At 40.1% G+C, this 18,677-nt stretch overlaps 1 protein-coding gene across 9 annotated transcripts in view; it reads left to right on the forward strand.

Moving 5' to 3' along the window:
* ptprt (protein tyrosine phosphatase receptor type T) overlaps nucleotides 1-18,677 on the forward strand; it is a 256,950-nt gene that overhangs the window by 54,382 nt on the left and 183,891 nt on the right. For all 9 annotated transcript variants that reach the window (XM_058631865.1, XM_058631867.1, XM_058631868.1 and 6 more), the window contains exons 3-7: nucleotides 9,285-9,445; nucleotides 10,348-10,458; nucleotides 12,675-12,756; nucleotides 15,439-15,554; nucleotides 16,306-16,480. In XM_058631865.1, the coding sequence (XP_058487848.1) occupies nucleotides 9,285-9,445; nucleotides 10,348-10,458; nucleotides 12,675-12,756; nucleotides 15,439-15,554; nucleotides 16,306-16,480 (645 nt within the window). The remainder of the gene's footprint in view (nucleotides 1-9,284; nucleotides 9,446-10,347; nucleotides 10,459-12,674; nucleotides 12,757-15,438; nucleotides 15,555-16,305; nucleotides 16,481-18,677) is intronic.

Genomic DNA, 18,677 nt, shown 5'->3' on the forward strand with positions numbered 1-18,677 from the left:
AGGCTGGATTAGGTTGTTTGTTTTTTTATGCCACTGTGTGTGCACACCCAACAACGGCAACTGAAACTACGTGGATTGTGTCGTAGTTGACGCTTATAACTTCTGTACAATGCTGCAAAGACAGAATATGTCCGGGGAGATGGTGTACTACCACTGAAATGGGCAGAAGGTTGGTGAAGGTTTTTATTGGTTTACGTGGTCAGCATTTCTGCAATGTGTATCAGGAGGTGAATGTTGCAGCATCGATACCTGGCCGTCTGTGCCCTTTTGACCTGACAGTAGTAGTTGGGTTTTGAGATTACATTAAATATTGGACAACTTGGGCATGCGCTTGTTGGAGGACATGACTGCTAGAACTGCCCGAAAACCAGAAAGCAAGTTCATTTAGGTTGCTCCCAGGCTTGGTTGGGTTTAGAAAGCACAATGTTTTGTGCGTCAGGCTGTTGTGTGGCCTCACAGTACCCGTACTGTACCTACAGTGTGAATTGGCCTTAACATGATTTTTTTCAGGTAGAAAGAATTATATCTTAGTTTTCTCATTTTGGTTACAACACATTTATCATTATCCTGATAATCCCAACTCACCATCTGTATCTATCACATCTTTGCTGTTTATTGTAGCGCCTCAAAACGTGTTAATTTTCGCATGTCTCCTCTGTAAACTGCACACATCGCCACTGAATCCACTGGTTTCAGCCCTCGTCCTCCATTGCACATGTGATCGTAGATGGCGTACACGTGTATATTCACATCATTACACCACCAACCTATTTTTAAGGACGGACAGGTCTTTCACATACAATTGAGGCCTAGATCTGATGTGACAATGTCTGAATCATGTGCTTTTTTTCCCCATCTTACATTGTCATGGGTCATATCTGATTTATGCTCCGTGGGAGGTAAAGATCAGAATTGCGTCACTTGCACAGTGCAGTGTAAATGCTTCACAAATGAGGCTTGAGAAGGCGAATCACCAGGAAATGCATTTTGTGCACGTGTGAAAAGTCATTAAAAAGCCAATTATCCTACAGTTTCAGTGCTACAGGGAGAAGATCAGGGTGTTGGAGAGAGGAATCGTAAACCCAGTGATATATGGGATCCAAATTTACGTGTGAGTGTGTCTCTGTGAGTTTGTGTGTGATTTGTGCTCTAGTATGTTTTGTATATCATTTTGCGCAAGTATCTCTCTCTCTCTCCCTCTCTTTCTCTCACTCTGTGTGTGTGTGTGTGTAACTCAATGTCCCAATGAGAAATTGATATTTAATTCACATTGTAATAAATCTGCATTGTAGGGAACAATATTAAACTTTATTACCATTTTTCACGTTCACTATACTCTCCTTCGGCGTCATCTATCATTAGCCGAACACACATGTACTCACAGCGCACTCTCTTTTCCCTTCTCTTGCTGATGTATCATTATTTTCTCTCACACATATCCACACCACTGTCTGCTGATAATTATCGCTGGACTCGAAATGCACGGACAGTTCACACATGACACGTACACACCTCAGATCCACACATGCTACACAAAGCATCACTTCGACCCTGTTGGTCCTTCTTCAGCTTCTTCATTGCGGGGAAGTAACACTGGCCTACTTTATGGAACCCTTATGAAAAGTGAAGCTTAAGTTTTAACATTGAGATGAATGACGAGAAACTTGGTTCATTAAAATCTGCTGCTCATCCACTATGTAAAGCTGTCAAGTTTTAAAGAGCAGCTCAGCTTTTACAGGCCTATATGAGTTTGCTGTGCTTTTATCAAATTAAGAGCCTCTCTTGCACTACAAATTGCTTATTATCTTGAGTTTGTTGTTCACTCTCTTCATTACTTTGATCACTTTCATTTCTTTTTCTGCATTTAACAACCTTTCTTTAAAAAACGGTGGCCTATACGATCTCCAGAGGTCAGTGTGTCGTCAGGCTGATGTCCTTATTGGGATATAAATATAAGCCCACACTTAAAAACACATACACTGATGTATGAGACACCCGGGGGCAGGGTAAAACACAAGACAACTGCCTATCCATTGTCTCTTGAGCCAGTGGTCACATGCTTAGTCTTCGATCTCCTATAGGTCAACCCATCCATAACTCACACAGCAAGGGCTTTTGGGATTTAGAGTTCCCACAGGTCACATCAAGCACAGGGATTTACTGTAGGGCTTTGCATGTCTATAGCTGTGTGTGCACTGTGTGCATGACTTATAGGGCCTCTATTGATTAGCGATCTATGAGGAAGCAGAGAGGTGTTCCCTGAAGGGCTGATCGATAATGCCAGTCTCCTTGTCTTTACCACCTTATTAGTAAAGGATAATAGCGGCTTCACGGTGGCCTGCAGGCACATGTGTGTTAGGCTCCATTTATCTCTTCCCTATTTAAGAGCAGAACATACTTCACAGTTAGAATACAGATTCACACACACACACACACACACACACACCTCTCTATGTGGCTCCATCGCTCTCTCGCAGTACAGCGGTATTTTGTTTTTGTCTTGTCCCGCAACATTTTATAGCACGACTGATGCAAGCGACGCTTGAAAAGTGCCCACTGAAAGTTTCCTCCTGATCTTCGGAGTCCATTTATGCAGACAGCTGCTGCGCGCGTGTTTGAGCATCAGGATGTACAGTAACTGCTGATAATCTATCAGAAAAATGCATTACGGTTCGCTGATTCACTGCGCTCCTCATTCTGTTCGCTGATTATAGAGGTCTCTCGATCACTGCTGCTCTCTACCTCTCATGCTCTTTTCTTGAGGACATGAGTACATCCTTCCCTGATAAAATCAGGGTAAGTCGTTTTTGGCCTTACAAATCACCCCTAAGTAATTATTGTCATATTGTCATACAATTAATTCAAATTAAATCAATATGGATTTTGCATTAGAGAGTCAGGATGGATTAACCAGTAGGACAGAGTGGATACTTGGTGCAACAGATCCTTCAAGAAAATGTATCCAGGGGGCTGGTTATAGCTAGGCTTCATATCTAAATGTGTTTTGATGGTCACTTACACTGTATATGTCTGAAAACAAGGGAAAAACAAAGTAATCATAGTGAAAAAATCCATATGCACAGGGAAATGCGACCCATGTTGCGCTCTCCTGCACGAGTTCTTCACGTGAAACACTTAAAAACAGGGCCGGTCCCTTCACTATGACGATGAGTCTGTGTACAACATGTCCCTCTATCTGCACCAGATAGGTGTACCTCAGGGTTTCTTAACTCATCTAAATATACCCAATGTGAGAACATCTTCCTCTTCAGTTCATCTCCTGTGAGCATAATTAACATTTTGATATGCAGGGGGGGGGGGGTCACGTTCAGGGTACCTGTGGTGCTCGTCTCGTCAGGAAACCTCCCATTACAACCAGTTTGTTACTGATGGCGTCGGAGCAGCTACACTCCATCATAAAGCTGCTTAGCCGACCATAACACCTTCTCATGGGCCCATCTGGACCTTTTCAGTCTTTCTTTGTCTTTTCGAAGAGCTTTGGCTGGGTTACAAACCACTCAAGCTGTGAGTCTGTAAAGTCATTGAGAGACTGTATATAATACAGTAACCTATTTGGCTGCACAAATATATTTGACTTTGTGAAGAGGCAGTAAAACAAATCTTAATGCTTTTAAGGAGAACGTTTGCAGCATGTTTTGTACATAACCTTCCACAAATCTCCCCAGAGTTAACATCTCTAAATGTAAATTACTTTAAAAAAAAAAAATGAATTAAGAGATTTGGGAAACATATTCAATTTAAATACTCATGTCCCTGATAACAATGTAATAGCCAGTATATTCACAATTTATGGCCCACAAGACTCTCATCCAGAGGTGTCTCTTGCAGCACACACGAGTTGTTCTGCAGTCACTTGTTTAGGGACTTTGGAGCATCATGGTTCAGCCTGGTTGGATTCTTGACAAAGCTCCTTGGTGAGAAGATTATTTTCCATTGTTCTAGTCATAATAATCCACTCACATTTTCATGGAGAGCTGCTTTTTGGAAGAATTTAACAGCAAGTGTGGAAACCGCCACGGGAGCTGCGTGAAAGACGTTTCTAGGCCGCATGTGGACACATGTCTCAACATGCCTTCAAATCATGTCTTTACTGCAGGATTTGAAACCCCAAATCCACAGTCGAAATTACAAATGTAAACTGAGCTCTTTAGAGGCTGAAAGAACTGTAAGAGGGCCTCGCTCCGAGGATGTCTTAATCCCAAAAAAATGACAGACACAAAACACCCGATAAGGAGAATGAAAGTGATTTAAGAGCTAAAAAACCATCGCAGTTTGAGCAGAGACCCTGGGGAACCATTTGAGCACATCGCACTCTGTGAACATCTTGCCTTGATGTCCCGTTTCACCAGAAAATCTGAGGATGTAATTGATCTATTAAAGTGCGATTTAGGCTGTGCTTCTTCCTGCTTTGAGGCTGAAATTCTTTTCATTACTGAACCTTAAAACGACATTGTTTGTGATGAAGCTCGTGCAGCTATTTCTGTTCCTCTTTTACCTTTCCAGACAGCTGAGAAAAACCTGAAGTAACTGAAAGAGATTATAACACGCAAATTAGAAGACATTGCTCTGCAAAGAGACGCCACATGCTGTATAACAGTCCTACCTTTCTTATGTTTTCAATGTTTTTATTCAAACTGTTCAAGAGGAATAAACTTGCAAATGGAGCAAATAACAAAAAAGAAAGAAACAAAAAAAAAGATGGCAATTGACCGTTCACCCTCTCAACCACTGAGCTCCCAGTCAATGTTTCACACAAAGACAGATCTTTCTTTCTTTGGAAAATTCCCTTTCACCACCAGTTATTGAGGTAGCATCAACATTTACATTTACAACCAATGTAAGTACATTATGGAAGCTATTTACAAGGTTTGTGGAGAGTAACAAAGTTCTCTAGACACACACACACCGATACAACACCTGCTCCATTAACTGTAATGGGGTAAATAAATTAGATTTGGATGCTTTTAAAGCTCTTTTCTTTCAGCTCATAATGAAAGGCAAGCCACAGATGATCAAGAGTTACTGAGAGACTGAAGGGGGGAAAGAGAGTTAAAAAGGCAAGGAGAGGTGAGGGAAAGAAGGATGAAAGGATTATAAATGGATTTTAAAAAACAGACAGGGATGTAGAGGAATCTGAGGAAGTGATGGTGAGAGCATGTGCTCGTGTTCAGATGGATGAATTAGTTATTTGCATTTATGGTTTGCCCGGTTGCTGTGATAGTGGCACTTCAATTATTGATTTGTTACTCATCAGATTATTGCACAGCCCCAGAGACAGAGCGGAAGAGATGGGGATGCAACGATTCATCCCTCACATGACATGATAGATAGATAGACGACCAGATGTAAAAAGGCCACAGAGAGCAAGACGTGCGAAGAGATGGGCAGATGGATGAGGGGTGGATGAGCGATAGATGAGCATAACAATAGGCAGAGGTAAAAAGAAAGTGTTGGTGGCAAATCAAATGAGCAAGAACAATCAGGGCATAAAGAGGAAAAAGGAAAAGTAGTAAGTTTGTGTGTGTGTGTGTGTGTGTGTGTGTGTGTTTCTGCATGTGTGATGATGATAGGGCCATTACCCATTCAGGACACAGACCATATGGGTTCCTGTGTGTGTGTGTGTGTGTGTGTGAGAGACCTCAGGCGGAATTGTGTGCGCTAACTGTGTGAAATGGGCCAGGAACCAATGTGGTGATTGTGTGTCTGCCTCTAGTGATTTCTTTTGCCATACCTTGCCATCATCATCATAAAAGCATGATGACGATGACGTAGATAATGATAGAGATGAGCCATTTTTACCCCACACCAATCTTTTTTGTCTTAGGTCATGACTGCGGCACAGCTGATGCTCCTGTCCCTGTTCCCTTGCTGATTCTGTTTGTCCTTCCCTGTTTGTTTCTGTCATTCCCCATTCTACCTTTCCCTTCATCTCTTGCTTTTTGTACGCACCTGTTACAAAATCTAGTCATAGAGATAGTTCAGGTTTTTTCAATGTGGTTGTGTGTGTGATGCACTGACCTACAGTATACCCAGTGTGGTATAAGCGCTATAGGAGAGTGAGGCAGTGTACCGGAAGGCGAGTCACACAGTGTCGTGAGCAACAAACATCTATTTTTAGCAATGTAAAAGACGACCCAGCCATAAACACCAAACTGCATTCTAACTGTATGCTATATTTAGAATATTTTCTGCAGCTCAGTGAAAAATGCTGAAAGGAAGTGCTTTTCTTTGACAATAATATTTTAACAACGCATTCTGCACAAAGCTCAAGAGCATCAAAGCGTTTTTATGCCACGTGGCACAACACATCAGCGGTTTGGGATGATACTGAGGTAGAGAAGTGTTTACCAGACTCCAACGCATGAGTGAACGTTGAAAAATCATACCAGAGTCATGCATGTAGACGTGCACTCTTTTGGTCTGCAAGTATTGTTCTCATGAGAGATACACAGTACATTTTGAGCCTGTTTTCATTCACTGTACATTGACTTGAATGATATCCTCAGCAGGCACACACCAGTTTGCTGATCCAGCACAGCAGCTGGGGGTTAAATGCTTTGCTCAGAGGCACTACAGTAGCCTGCTGAGGCTTCTGCCTCCTTTTGATGTAGAAAGCTGTGGAAAATAAAAGCCGAATCTTGAATTCTCTGCAGTATTTGTGAAAACAGCTGGCCTCGTGTGTCAGTTCGTGCTGGAGCGTTTACTGCACCGAGCTGACCCAGTTATTTTGATATGTGTGTGAATGTGAGCGTGTGTTTTGGTGTTGGCATTGTAGACAGATTCTCACATTAACAGATTGCACCTCTGTGACCTCACAGCTGGGAAACAATGTGTGAAATGAATCTCACGTGCACTTACTGCATGTGTGAATGAATGCGCATGCATGTTTATGCTCTCGATAACTGACATAAATGGAAGTCAATACTACCACTTATGAGTTGCTGAAGGCTGTAATTACATGATTATACTAGTTTAGCCCCACTTCATTATCTCTCTCTCTCTCTTTCTGTGTAAAGAATTTTTTTTTTCTGCATTACCATTTCAAATCAAAATACCATGACATCCAACCTTTTTAGGTAAGGCAGACATGAGCAAATAAAACAAATATCTTTCTTATTTTATTACTTGACCGTATATTTGTCGTGGTTCCAAATGGGTGGCCGATATACAGTATTATTTGAATTGATGAAGGGATTATGTATCACAAGTTAAATCATCACGTTAAATAAAAGTCAGTGTGTCCAAAATGGTTCAGCAGTTGTCATGTGTCATCTTCTAACAGGTAGGTAAGCTTTTTGATCCCTCGCTCCTCCAGTCTGCAAGACATTGTGTCCTTGGGCAAGAAAAAAAGTTATATAAATATAGCTATACATCTGTGTCTGTCGATTAATCACCTGTTACTTGTTGACTGCTGTTATTGTGGTCTATCGCCAAATAAGATGACACTTACTGACACAGACACTGATGTTTGTCTGGACTATTCTTGAAAAAAAAAAATCTATTCATTGAATAAGTACATGAATATACCGCTCTCGTTATTTCGTAAATGTATGCCACTCGCCCCCCGCCTGGTGGCGCTATCGTGGTGTGGAAGACTTTATAATAGTTAAGCTATTTTACGTTGGTATCGGAATTGGCTGTTGGTCAAATTATTATTTTGCACACACTTATCATCTTCATAATAAATGCATCATTAATCCTAGAATTTTTAAGCCGCTGTCCGCCTCGCACACATTTTCTTTTTCATTCTACATTAATTCAGCAATAGAGCTAACATGCACACACTGCTAGAAGCACACAGTCACACCTGCTTGATTCAGTATCTCTCCTCTCCTGCTCTCTTGCCAAATAGTCTCCCAGTCACTCAGTCCGGCAAATGGAAGTGAGCCAAATGGCTGACCCATAAAAGCTCTGTCCTGTGCCATAAAGCAGAGTCTAAAACCCACTTAGACTGTGGGTTGACAGAGAAATGTGTTTTACGTCGTGGATCAGAACCCCTGGAGTGTGGATACATTAAGATGTTGTTACACAGCTATAGCAAACCAAATTGAGATGATTGTGTTCTATTTTCTGCACTGAATGTTGGCTGGACAGTGCAGAAAATGGACTCCAATCATTTCTGCGGCACATCTGTAGGTGAGAAATGAGATACATTCATAAATTCAAGAATTGAAAGTCACAATGTTGAACTAACTTATTATTATTATTGTTATATTATCAGTTGTGTGTAATATAATATACCACTAATCTACATACTCTTTGGTGTTATTCAACACTTATTCCATCATAAACTTTCAGCTCAGTATAAAATGCAGATTATACAACCTTTATTTCCATTTTACCTGACGGAGAACTATACTTCTGCATATTCTTTAGGCTCAGTTTCCAACCAGGCAGATATGCTATTTTGACCAATCACAGGGCAGTCCAGTAATCCCACCTACTGCAGCATTACCACCCAACAATGACATTGATGGATATGATCTCACTGCTGATTTAGTGTTGATTTTATTTGACCAAATTCACATATTTATGCCCCAGGAACTATTCAGTAACACATAACATTGTTTCTGGCTGGGTTAAAGTTACAGTTGTCCTTGCTGTAATGATATGCATATAATTTGAGCCAAGCTCAGTCATTCCAGCTAGCTACACCTTCCAAACTGCTACAACTGCTGATGTAACCATGAAGAACAGCGATGGGGATTGTAGTGTCTCGAGGACACTTTGACAGCATGGCCACCTGTGTTTAGTCATAATCCTTATCTGACTGTCCTTGCCTCCATTCAGAATCAGTTCAGTTACAGTTGTTCCATGTCAGAATCAATAACTTAAGAAAAGAAAGGAAGCAACCAAACCACCAAAGTAAACCTTCTAATTAGAAGCTTACAGTACAAGAAAGAGGGCACCATTTTTATTTAAATAAATTAAGAGCACAAAAAGAGTGCAAAAAATGTAAATTAAATTTAAATATCACAAAAACCTTGTTTAAAACAAGAATGGGGAAAAATATACAATGTGTACAGGACAGTAATTATCAATATGATAATTAAGAAATTAACCGGATGTATCTAAAGATGGGAGTTGTAAAGTCTGATGGCCACAGGCAGGAATGATTTCCTGTGCCGTTCAGTCGTGCATCTTGGTGAAATCAGTCTCTCACTGAACGAGCTCCTGTGGCCGACCAGCACGTCATGGAAAGGATGAAGGTTGTTGTCCAGTATTGTCCTTCACTTCTTCTCCTTGTGTCTGTTTCTGTATAGGTTCATTCATGGTCGTGAATGCGTCAGGCAGGGCGTCGGGACAGAAGGCCCACCTGTATATGCCCACACTGAAGGAGAACGACACTCACTGCATCGACTTCCTTTATTCTCTGTCTAGCAGAGATGGAGCCAGTCCAGGCACACTAAATGTCTATATCAAGGTAACTGTGTGTTATGGAGTCTGTTTGTGAGCAACTGACTGACAGTCATAATGATTAACACACCTCTATTCTTTGTTAGGAAGGGATGGATTTACCAAGTCTTCACGTGTGTGTGCGTGTGTGTCTGTGAAAGAAAGAGGGATAATGACAGTTCAGTAAACCCAGACATCATCTTTGAGTCTTTAGTTCAGAGAATTTAATAGTGCTTTTGATTTAAGATATTGATGGCACAATTCAAATGACTAAATGCTGGTAACAAATCACACTAATGCGTAACGCTTGATCAGATGCAGGTCTGTACTGAGTGTTTCATATTGGGATGTGAATCACTGATAAACATATGATTGAAATGAAGAGAGCGAGAGAGAGATGTGGATGAAGTGATAGAATGACCAAGCAGTGAGGAGAAACCACAATAATGTAGAGTGTATGTATAATGAAAAGACGAGGCATGGAATAAACCTAAGTGAAAGATTTGAGAATGGATTGTGGGAAGTAAGGACAAGTGATAGATATTTTGTCAATGGGGCTTATGGGTAATGAATACAACAGTAGCAGGCACAATGCCCCTAAAAGACACAACAAATGGGTTTAATTAAAATTAGACATGATATCTTTTAATTAGGAGCAACAAGATTGCCTCAAGGTTCTCGGATCAAATGCTAAAGTTTGAATGGGGTCGTTCTTTTTGGAGTTTGTAGAGAAAGTTTTTCATCCATGCAGATGTGGGTTATTGGACATTCTAAATTGACTGTAGGTGCGAGTGTGAATGGTTGTTATATATATATATATCTATCTATAACGGTATAGATAGTCGAGAGAGCTGATGGACTGACCCTAAAAAACACATTTTTTAGGGTCAAATTTTACTCCCTGAATCTCATCTGTTTGTGTTCTTGCAGGTGAATGGAGGTGCTCAAGGTAACCCAGTGTGGAACGCTTCTGATACTGTTACTGAAGGCTGGGTGAAGGCTGAGCTGGCCATTTCTACATTCTGGCCCAACTCCTACCAGGTAACACACAAAGTCATAGAGTGGCGTGCCCTTCAGGTAGATATAAAAACGGTCTCTTGCAATCCATACGGACAGCAACATCCATTATCAACATTATAGTATGACAACAAAACAGTAGGTTTCAATAAAATTATATTTAATAGCGCTGCTTGATTCTCATCATCTCACCATTTCACATGAGAGAATAAGTCGAAGTCCTCCTTTGTGCTGTGTCAGACAGATCGCTACGGGTCAATATTTTTCATTTCATTTGTGCTGTCTGTTGCTGTTTGATCTCTTTTTTTTAATATGTCTCATCCAAAATTAATTATGTAATTCATGGATTTTCTAATAATTCAAATATCGTCAGTGTTTGTTTTATGACAATTGATGTTGAATTAATGTTGACAGCTAAATTCATATTATTGCTGAAAAGCTCCTTCCTCGCCTCTCCTCTCATTAATGTATATGAGGTGGCCTTTAAACTTCACAGCATGTGCATTTGTTTTCCAATTTATGAATATTTGGCCTTCTGTTTTGTTTTTTCATACATTATCCAAACAATATGTTTCATGTCATCGCAAAACCAAACAGAAAGCAGCTTTTCACTTTATTTTAATACTGTTTGTGTTTCTGATATGTAGGAATTTACTGTTAGCAACTTAAGCTATGTAGCAAGCTGGTCCTGGTAAGTTCAGTGTTCCTTCTTTAAAACTATATTTACTTTACTACTATATTTACTGTACATGTCAAAATGTTTTTAGGTCATCTGCCTTTTAATGCCGGGAAGGTATCACACAGGTAGCTAGCTGAAATTGAGCATTATATGAACACTTAAAATGGGACGTTACACAACAGACTATGATGCTACGTGCTAAAACTGTAGCATCTACTATGCACTGCCAAGCAACTGATAGCATGTGGCTAACATGAACAGAAACACTCAAACAATTATTGTATTAGTAAAAACTGCAAAGGAAACAGGGAAATTATTTAAAGAATATTGTAATCAATAGCTCAAACATTTGGTTAGTTTAGCTACGCTAATTAAATGAAGTTAAATAATTATGACATTAAAGAATGAGGTTCAGAATCACAATTTAACAGGTAGTGAGGCAACCAACCGATATCCTTTTTTGTTCAGTGCTTTGTTATTTTAACACAAAACTTCTACCATGCAGTGATTTTCAATCCGTGCAGGTATCTGTCTGTTGAAGGTGTGGAGACACATCCTGCTGTGGTATTTCATTGAGGAAGCACAAAGGCAACTGTGTTTTACCTAATGACTGGCTTGTGTTCTGTAAATGAAGGCACCCCTGTGTCGCACACACAGATCTAAGGCACAGTGGTTATCAAAGTGAATGAAATGTGTGTGTTTGTTGGTGTTTCTTTCCCTAATGAGGAGTCACCTCTCTTTGAAAAAAAAACCATGTCATTTTTTAAAGTTCAGGCCATTGCTAGCGCAAGAAAAACTTTTAGGATGAACTGCTAGACGTTTGAAAAGACATGTTTACCACATCCATGTCACAAAACACTGTATCTGTGTTAAGAGCTGTGAAGAATAGTAATATACTGTAGTATACTGTAATTATAGTTTTCCAACTAGTACAGGAAGGAAATGATCGAAAAGAACAAAGTTTGCACATTTATTTTGGAATTAAATTGTGGTGGGAAAAGTCAATGGAAGGAAAGAGCCACATTCAAACTGTCAAAATACAGTTGCATCTAGAAAAGCTTAACTGGAGTCTTTGACTTCTGTGAACTTGACCTGTGTGTCAGACATCCTTTTGTTTGAAGGCAGGGAAGAGAGGAAAGTGTCTTCCCAGAAGTCTATAGTATTCAGAATGTGTCAGCCCATACTACTGAGGATACTGACAAGTACAGCAGAGAGGTGTGTGTTTATGTGTGCTCATAATATGAGGTTGTGTATGAGGAAATATGTGTGGGTCAGAAGTGCATGGCCCCTTGACAGGCTCTGTGACTGCCTGTCACCCTGAGAGTGTTGGTTAAGAAAATGTCGACATTTAAAAAAAAGAATAAAAGAGTGGAGTGATGACAAAAGAAACACAAGCGCCATTTCAAGAAGATGAGAATAAAATAGCTAATAGGGAAAAGGAAAATATAGGTAGATAAGGAGAGATTTGGGGATTGAAGGAGATCAGGAAGGGTGGTGGAGTTTATCAAATTTGTAAAGTTCTTTCTTTCTTTCTTTCTTTCTTTCTTTCTCACCTCATCAGGTAATATTTGAAGCAGTCTCAGTCCAAGGACATCCAGGTTTCATCGCGATTGACGACATACGAGTTCTGGCTCATCCCTGCCGTAAGTGACTGTTAACGTGCCTGTGTGTGAGCGTGTGCATATGCTTGTACGTTTCAAGTTGTTGTTGTTGTACATTTACCCTGCACAACTTCAGCCCTGCTGTGCATCATCTGCTTGTATCAGCTCCCTCGTACGTAGAAGCGCACAAATGCATGTGTGAAGGACAGATTGTGAGGCGTGCACACAGATTGGAGAGAGCCAGGAAGAAGGTCCAGACTCTGGGTCATCATCACTCAAATCTGACTGCAAAACTTGGCTTCACAAAACTCCAGACCGCTTATTGCAACACTTCTTTACTCATACGTTGTGTTAATCATACGGTGTGTTGCATTTTGCAATGTACTTGAATAAATGAAAATTAGATTTATTTACTCTTAATGAGTCTTTTTCCATGTTTGATAGGTAGGTCGATAGGAAATTTGGGATAGAATCAAAATTAAGAGACACACCAGCTGCTACTGTAAGCTCTTCTTTGTTTTAATTGGAAATACTTGTTTTTTCTCCTTTTTCATCCTCCCAAGTCATATAGTTGTCCTCATTTCACTTTATCAGATTAATCAAAGGGGCATTCAGAAAGGAAGAAACAAAAAAATGGTAATGTAAAGAGAGCAAGAAAAAATATGCAATTGAATAAAGGTTAAACACACAACCTTCATATATATGTCCTTGTCATTTGCAATTACTTTCATTAGTGTCAGTGCAAATTATCATTGTTTAATGATTGATGCATACTCTGTTAGGCTTATCTCTGTCTGCAGACAGTCAAAATGAAATTAACCAATTGGAGGCTAGTCTCAATGCCAGGTCAAAGTCACTCAATGTCTGACCAGCTGTCTCACTCTCTGTCTCGGAACTGTCCTATGAATTTCCCTGCCTCACTCTGGACAAACATATGAACCACTGTCTGAATTAAATGACTAATGTTGCAGGGCATTTTTACAACAAGGTCTCACTCCCCAACTTGCTCAGGATGTCTTTGTGTAACTCACGGCAATTCCGTTAAGTATTCACTATTACATTTGTTGAATGCAGGGTAGCACAATCAGCATCTTTTTCAAGTAACCTGTCAATGTATTTTTTAACATCATGAAGCTTTGCTGCTAATTTATGTTCGTGACAAGTCACTAATACATGCATACTGAATATATCAAGATGTTCACAGATCAAACAGCACTCATATGTATCCATCTGTTGTATTTGACTTTTTTAATCATTATGATGCTGTACTTCTGCAGCAAGTTTCTACTGTGGTTTAATGCATGTTTATTTATTGAACCACATTTACCAAAAGTGCTTTTGCTGGCTAAAACTACATTCCAAAGCACATTCCATTGCTTTTGTTGTTGTTTTTTGTCAGCTGCTCCTCACAGAGGAAACACATGGCTACTTAATATGCAGCTGCTGCTGCGCTCCTCACTGCTGCTTATTACTGTTACTGCTGCTTCGAGAAGCTGTGTGTGTGTGTGTTTTCACCGTTGAATCAAGTTGGACAAGGAAAAACTTGTTGCAGAAGAACTAAATCGTGCCAGCGCAAATCTTTGGCTGTACTTCGAAACGAAGGCAGAGGCTTCTGGTCATGCCAACGCTGATCTCACTTCGCGGACTTTATGCTAACGCTTAGCATTCAAGCTAGCAGGCGTTCTCCAAAGTTTATACATAAACGGATGGATTATTTAGCGGCCAAAAGAGAGTGGCAGGACATGAGAATAACTGGACAGTGGAGGTGAACAGACACAGTAGTTACTTCTGAGATGACGACATGACGCCAGGGATGAAAAGAAAGCACCCCGAACCTCTTATTAACTTTCTATCTTCTTATGGGGTGAGTTTTCAGTAACGTCGTTAATCTGCATTATGTTAGTGTTCACTCGAAGTCACATACGGGGATTAAAAAACTGTTTTTTTTTCATGCTGGACGTTCTTTTAATAATCCACTGTGCGTTTCAGAACGTCATGTGGCTACATTGTTATTAGCTATAGCTCAGTTTTAAAATGCAAACGTTACTCGCATCGAAACTTGTTTTCGATCGGATGGTCGTATTATAAACTGTAACGGGAGCATGTGAGCATCTGCTATTAATATGAATAACAAACCAACCTGATGTGCAGGGCCACTGCTAAGGGGCCCTAAGCATAATTGGTCAGACAAGAAATTATAACAGAATAAGCCACTCCCCTTCCTATATTTTTTATTTCATTTCAAATGTTAAGAGTTTCTAATGTCCAGTTTTTTTTATGACGTTATATTTGTTATACATATTATATTCTATATGTACTGTTCCGTGTCACAAAATAGTATCCATGCTCCAGTTTCTGTGATGAGCATTACATACAGAGAGGTGTGGTTTCACTGACAGCTAGACCAGGAGGGGGTTGGGCTATGTAAATATATGATTCTGTCTCTTGGCTCCCAGAAGGTGTACAATTTTTAGTCTAAAATTCTCCCTAAAGCAGTTTTAGGAGTGCCTACATTCAAATGGCCAAATCTTCTTCAAATATTGTCACATTTCCATGTGTTAGACATTGATGGAAAGCTTAGAAATCACAGATTTAGATTTACATTGACAATGTTGCACCAACAAGAGTGTGTCTGTGTGGGTGCCTGATTAATCCCATCTCTACTCTTACTAATTATATAACCTGTCAGTTAATATATTCTCCTTTTTGCTTTATGTGTTGCAGGTAAAGCCCCTCACTTCCTGCGCCTGCAGAATGTGGAAGTGAACGTGGGTCAGAATGCTACCTTTCAGTGTACCGCTGGCGGGAAATGGTCTCAGCATGATAAACTCTGGCTTCAGGTTAGTGCCTTCATATCAGCGAATATGTTCATGAATGATATCTGCGACAAATGTAAACAGAAGTTGTATAAAGGCAGGTCGGTAGGCCATAAATCCTCAGAGCAACTGAAAGGTAATTTGGCGCTTCATTGGCAGATTTTCAGGTTATTTATAAAAATTACAGTATGTTGAATATAATATGCGTGTGAACACTTTGACCAAAATTGTATTATATATATATATTATATTGTTAATATATATTCTAAAATACCAATGTAGTAAATGGAGTTATCACTTATTTATGACCTTTTAAAGATACTTATATAAAAGAAGTACACTGTAGTAAACATCCCAAGCTTCCCCACCTCCATTTCATGATTGATTAAAAGTCCTGGTTGGAGCTTCGCACCAATGACTCCATCTGTGTGTGTGTGTGTGTGTCTCTGTATTGTGCATCCATGCTCATATCCTCATTCTAATTTACATTTATGTGCACTGGCAAGCTTTAATGTTTTCACTGCACCCAAGTGACATACAGTATCTGGCATGTACAGAAATGACATTTGCAGTGGAGAGCAGTGACCCTCTATGACTGGAGGTCTTTTGGGGAAAGAATGTTTCAACAAATTGGCAGATAATATTACAGTGGAGAGTGGTTTTCATGAGTTTGTTGTTGTATTCATGGTTTCATTAGTCAAGTTTGTTCTAGAAAGAGCATGATACAGGGTTTGTTGGCCAGGAATTGACTGATGTTTTCATCCCCATCATGCAGCAGTGGAACGGTAAGGACACAGCGTTGATGGTGACCAGGGTGGTGAACCATCGGCGTTTCTCAGCAACTGTCAGTGTTGGCGACACGTCCCAGCGCAGCACCAGCCGCTACCGCTGTGTCATCAGATCAGACGGCGGGTCAGGCGTGTCCAACTATGCCGACCTCATTGTCAAAGGTATGTTCTGGTGATTTTCAGTTTGGCAAAAAGATCATGTTGAAGGCGATCAAATGGTTAATTATAAACACAGTGTTTGTGTTTAAAAAAGGGATTTGAATAAAGTGAGCAGCACTTCACAGATCTGATTACTGTGATGCAGTAAAGACGGACAACCTCTTTAATTTAGACAAAGTGAGAGACTACCCGGGTTGTGGTTATGTGCGTGTGTGTTTGGCAGTTGCTTGTTAGAGCTGTGGGAATGCTGAGGATGGAATACTGAACAGGCTTCAGAGGAGTGCCTGGAACTCACAATGAGGCTCCTTTGACTCCGTCTCTATCAGTTTCTCAGTTCACTTTCTCCTTTGTTTCTGTCTCACGTCAACCTTCTTTATCTAAATATTATTGTGATTTAAAGAATTAGGAAACACACTTTTTTAGAGGCTCACATTTCTTCAATTTCACCTAAATCTAGGTGTGAGGTTATAGTTTTTTTTTTGTTTTTTTTTTCCATGATGGCAAGTCCTAAGATGAATGCAGTTTTAGTTGAGCAGGAATGTAAGATAAGACAGGATAGGTATAAGAGAGCTTCTCTATATAGTTTACCTCTGACACTCCGAGAACCTTTCTGGCAGGTCTCATCATACCAAATTGTACAAGAGATATGCAAACATGGCAAAGAAACACTCTCATTCCCTTCTCTGTTGTCCCGTTCTCTGTTATCCTCTCAGCCATACTCAAATCTTGTTTCATGTGTCTCTTGGACAGTGCCACATCCCCCTCTTGGAGGACACTCAAACTCTCTAATGTGATCTACTCAACTCTGTGCTCACACTAAATACAGGGCAAAGATATGAAGGAATCAGTGATTCACCCTCCCACTCTCCATCCCATGGTTCATATGAACCATAGGAAATACAGGGCCGCCCTGCTGAGGCGGATGTTGATGTTCTGAGGATGTTGGATAATGTTATTGTAAAGGCTTTGATATAATTATAGCGTCTCAGCTATCTGTTGTTGTCAGACATAATTTCATTCCTTCACCTCTCTTTGTCTCTTTCTTTTGCATTCTGTGTTTCAAATTGTCTCCTATCTGTCTCTCCCCATTTACTAAATTCAATGAGACATTAAATAAAATAGATTTTTTCCCCCCTCGTGGATCATCTCACAGCTTTAAAATTGTGTTATTCTAAATCTCCATTATCAGTTATTGTGGATTCCAATGTGCAATAGCGTCAACTTAGCCTTAGCCTGCTTCCTCTCAAACAGTTTATGCAGAGTGGTTGGAACTAATCTGCTATGTCATTGTTTAGGACTGAACCTGCTGCACTGATGAGCTATGGGATAAAATCACTGCATGCCACAGTGTTTTCATTGGGTCTACTATCAGAGAAATATGTGTGTCAGTGCTATAGATCTCCGGACGTCATATGACTTAGTCCCTATGAACCGTTGTTGGCAGCCTAAGATGTGACACAAATTAATGGTACCAGTGCTGGATTCGACCTGTCTGAAAACAGCCAGAGAGGACATTAATCCAGAATCATTATTGCAGTATCCTGACATCTTCAACTTTCTGATTAACTTCCATTCATATTACTCCAGAGAGTCACTGAAAGTTTACAAGAGCCTGGAGGGAAACAAATGGAAGCAATTTGGGTTTTTGGACTAACATTCAACTCAACAGCTAAAGATAGCGCTGTTGTCTCTGGAAGGGTGAGTGTCGCGTTAGTATAACGTTGGCATTAGCCACATGCAGTGTAATGTAAATAATTGCTATGTTGACATTCCTGTGCAGACTTGTGTGAGCGTTAACCCCGGAATCTTGCGGTTTCCCATCGCTCTGTGTTCTTCTGGTTACTGTGAGCATGTATCATAGCAGTGATTCACCTCTGACACAATCTCTCTGGATTTGTGGGGATCAGATCTGGTAAAATACCCTCCTATTCACCTGTCTCCCAATGTGTTGGCATCCTGGGGCACAACAGCTATCCACCATTTAATAAAAAAAAATTCCACATAACTTGCTAATTACTTGATTAATTTGTGACCAAATTAAATGTGTTTTTTTTTTTAAGTTTGTCCAACATTTTTTTGTTTTTCCAGTGTATGTGTCTCTCGCACTTAAACACATGAACCAATCAGCAGAAAAAAAATACCTCCCACAAACTTTGTGTTCTCTTTTTATGTGTCCCTCAGCAAAACACAGAAGCCCTAT

Source organism: Solea solea, chromosome 6 (assembly GCF_958295425.1).
Source record: "Solea solea chromosome 6, fSolSol10.1, whole genome shotgun sequence".
Taxonomy (NCBI): Eukaryota; Metazoa; Chordata; class Actinopteri; order Pleuronectiformes; family Soleidae; genus Solea; species Solea solea.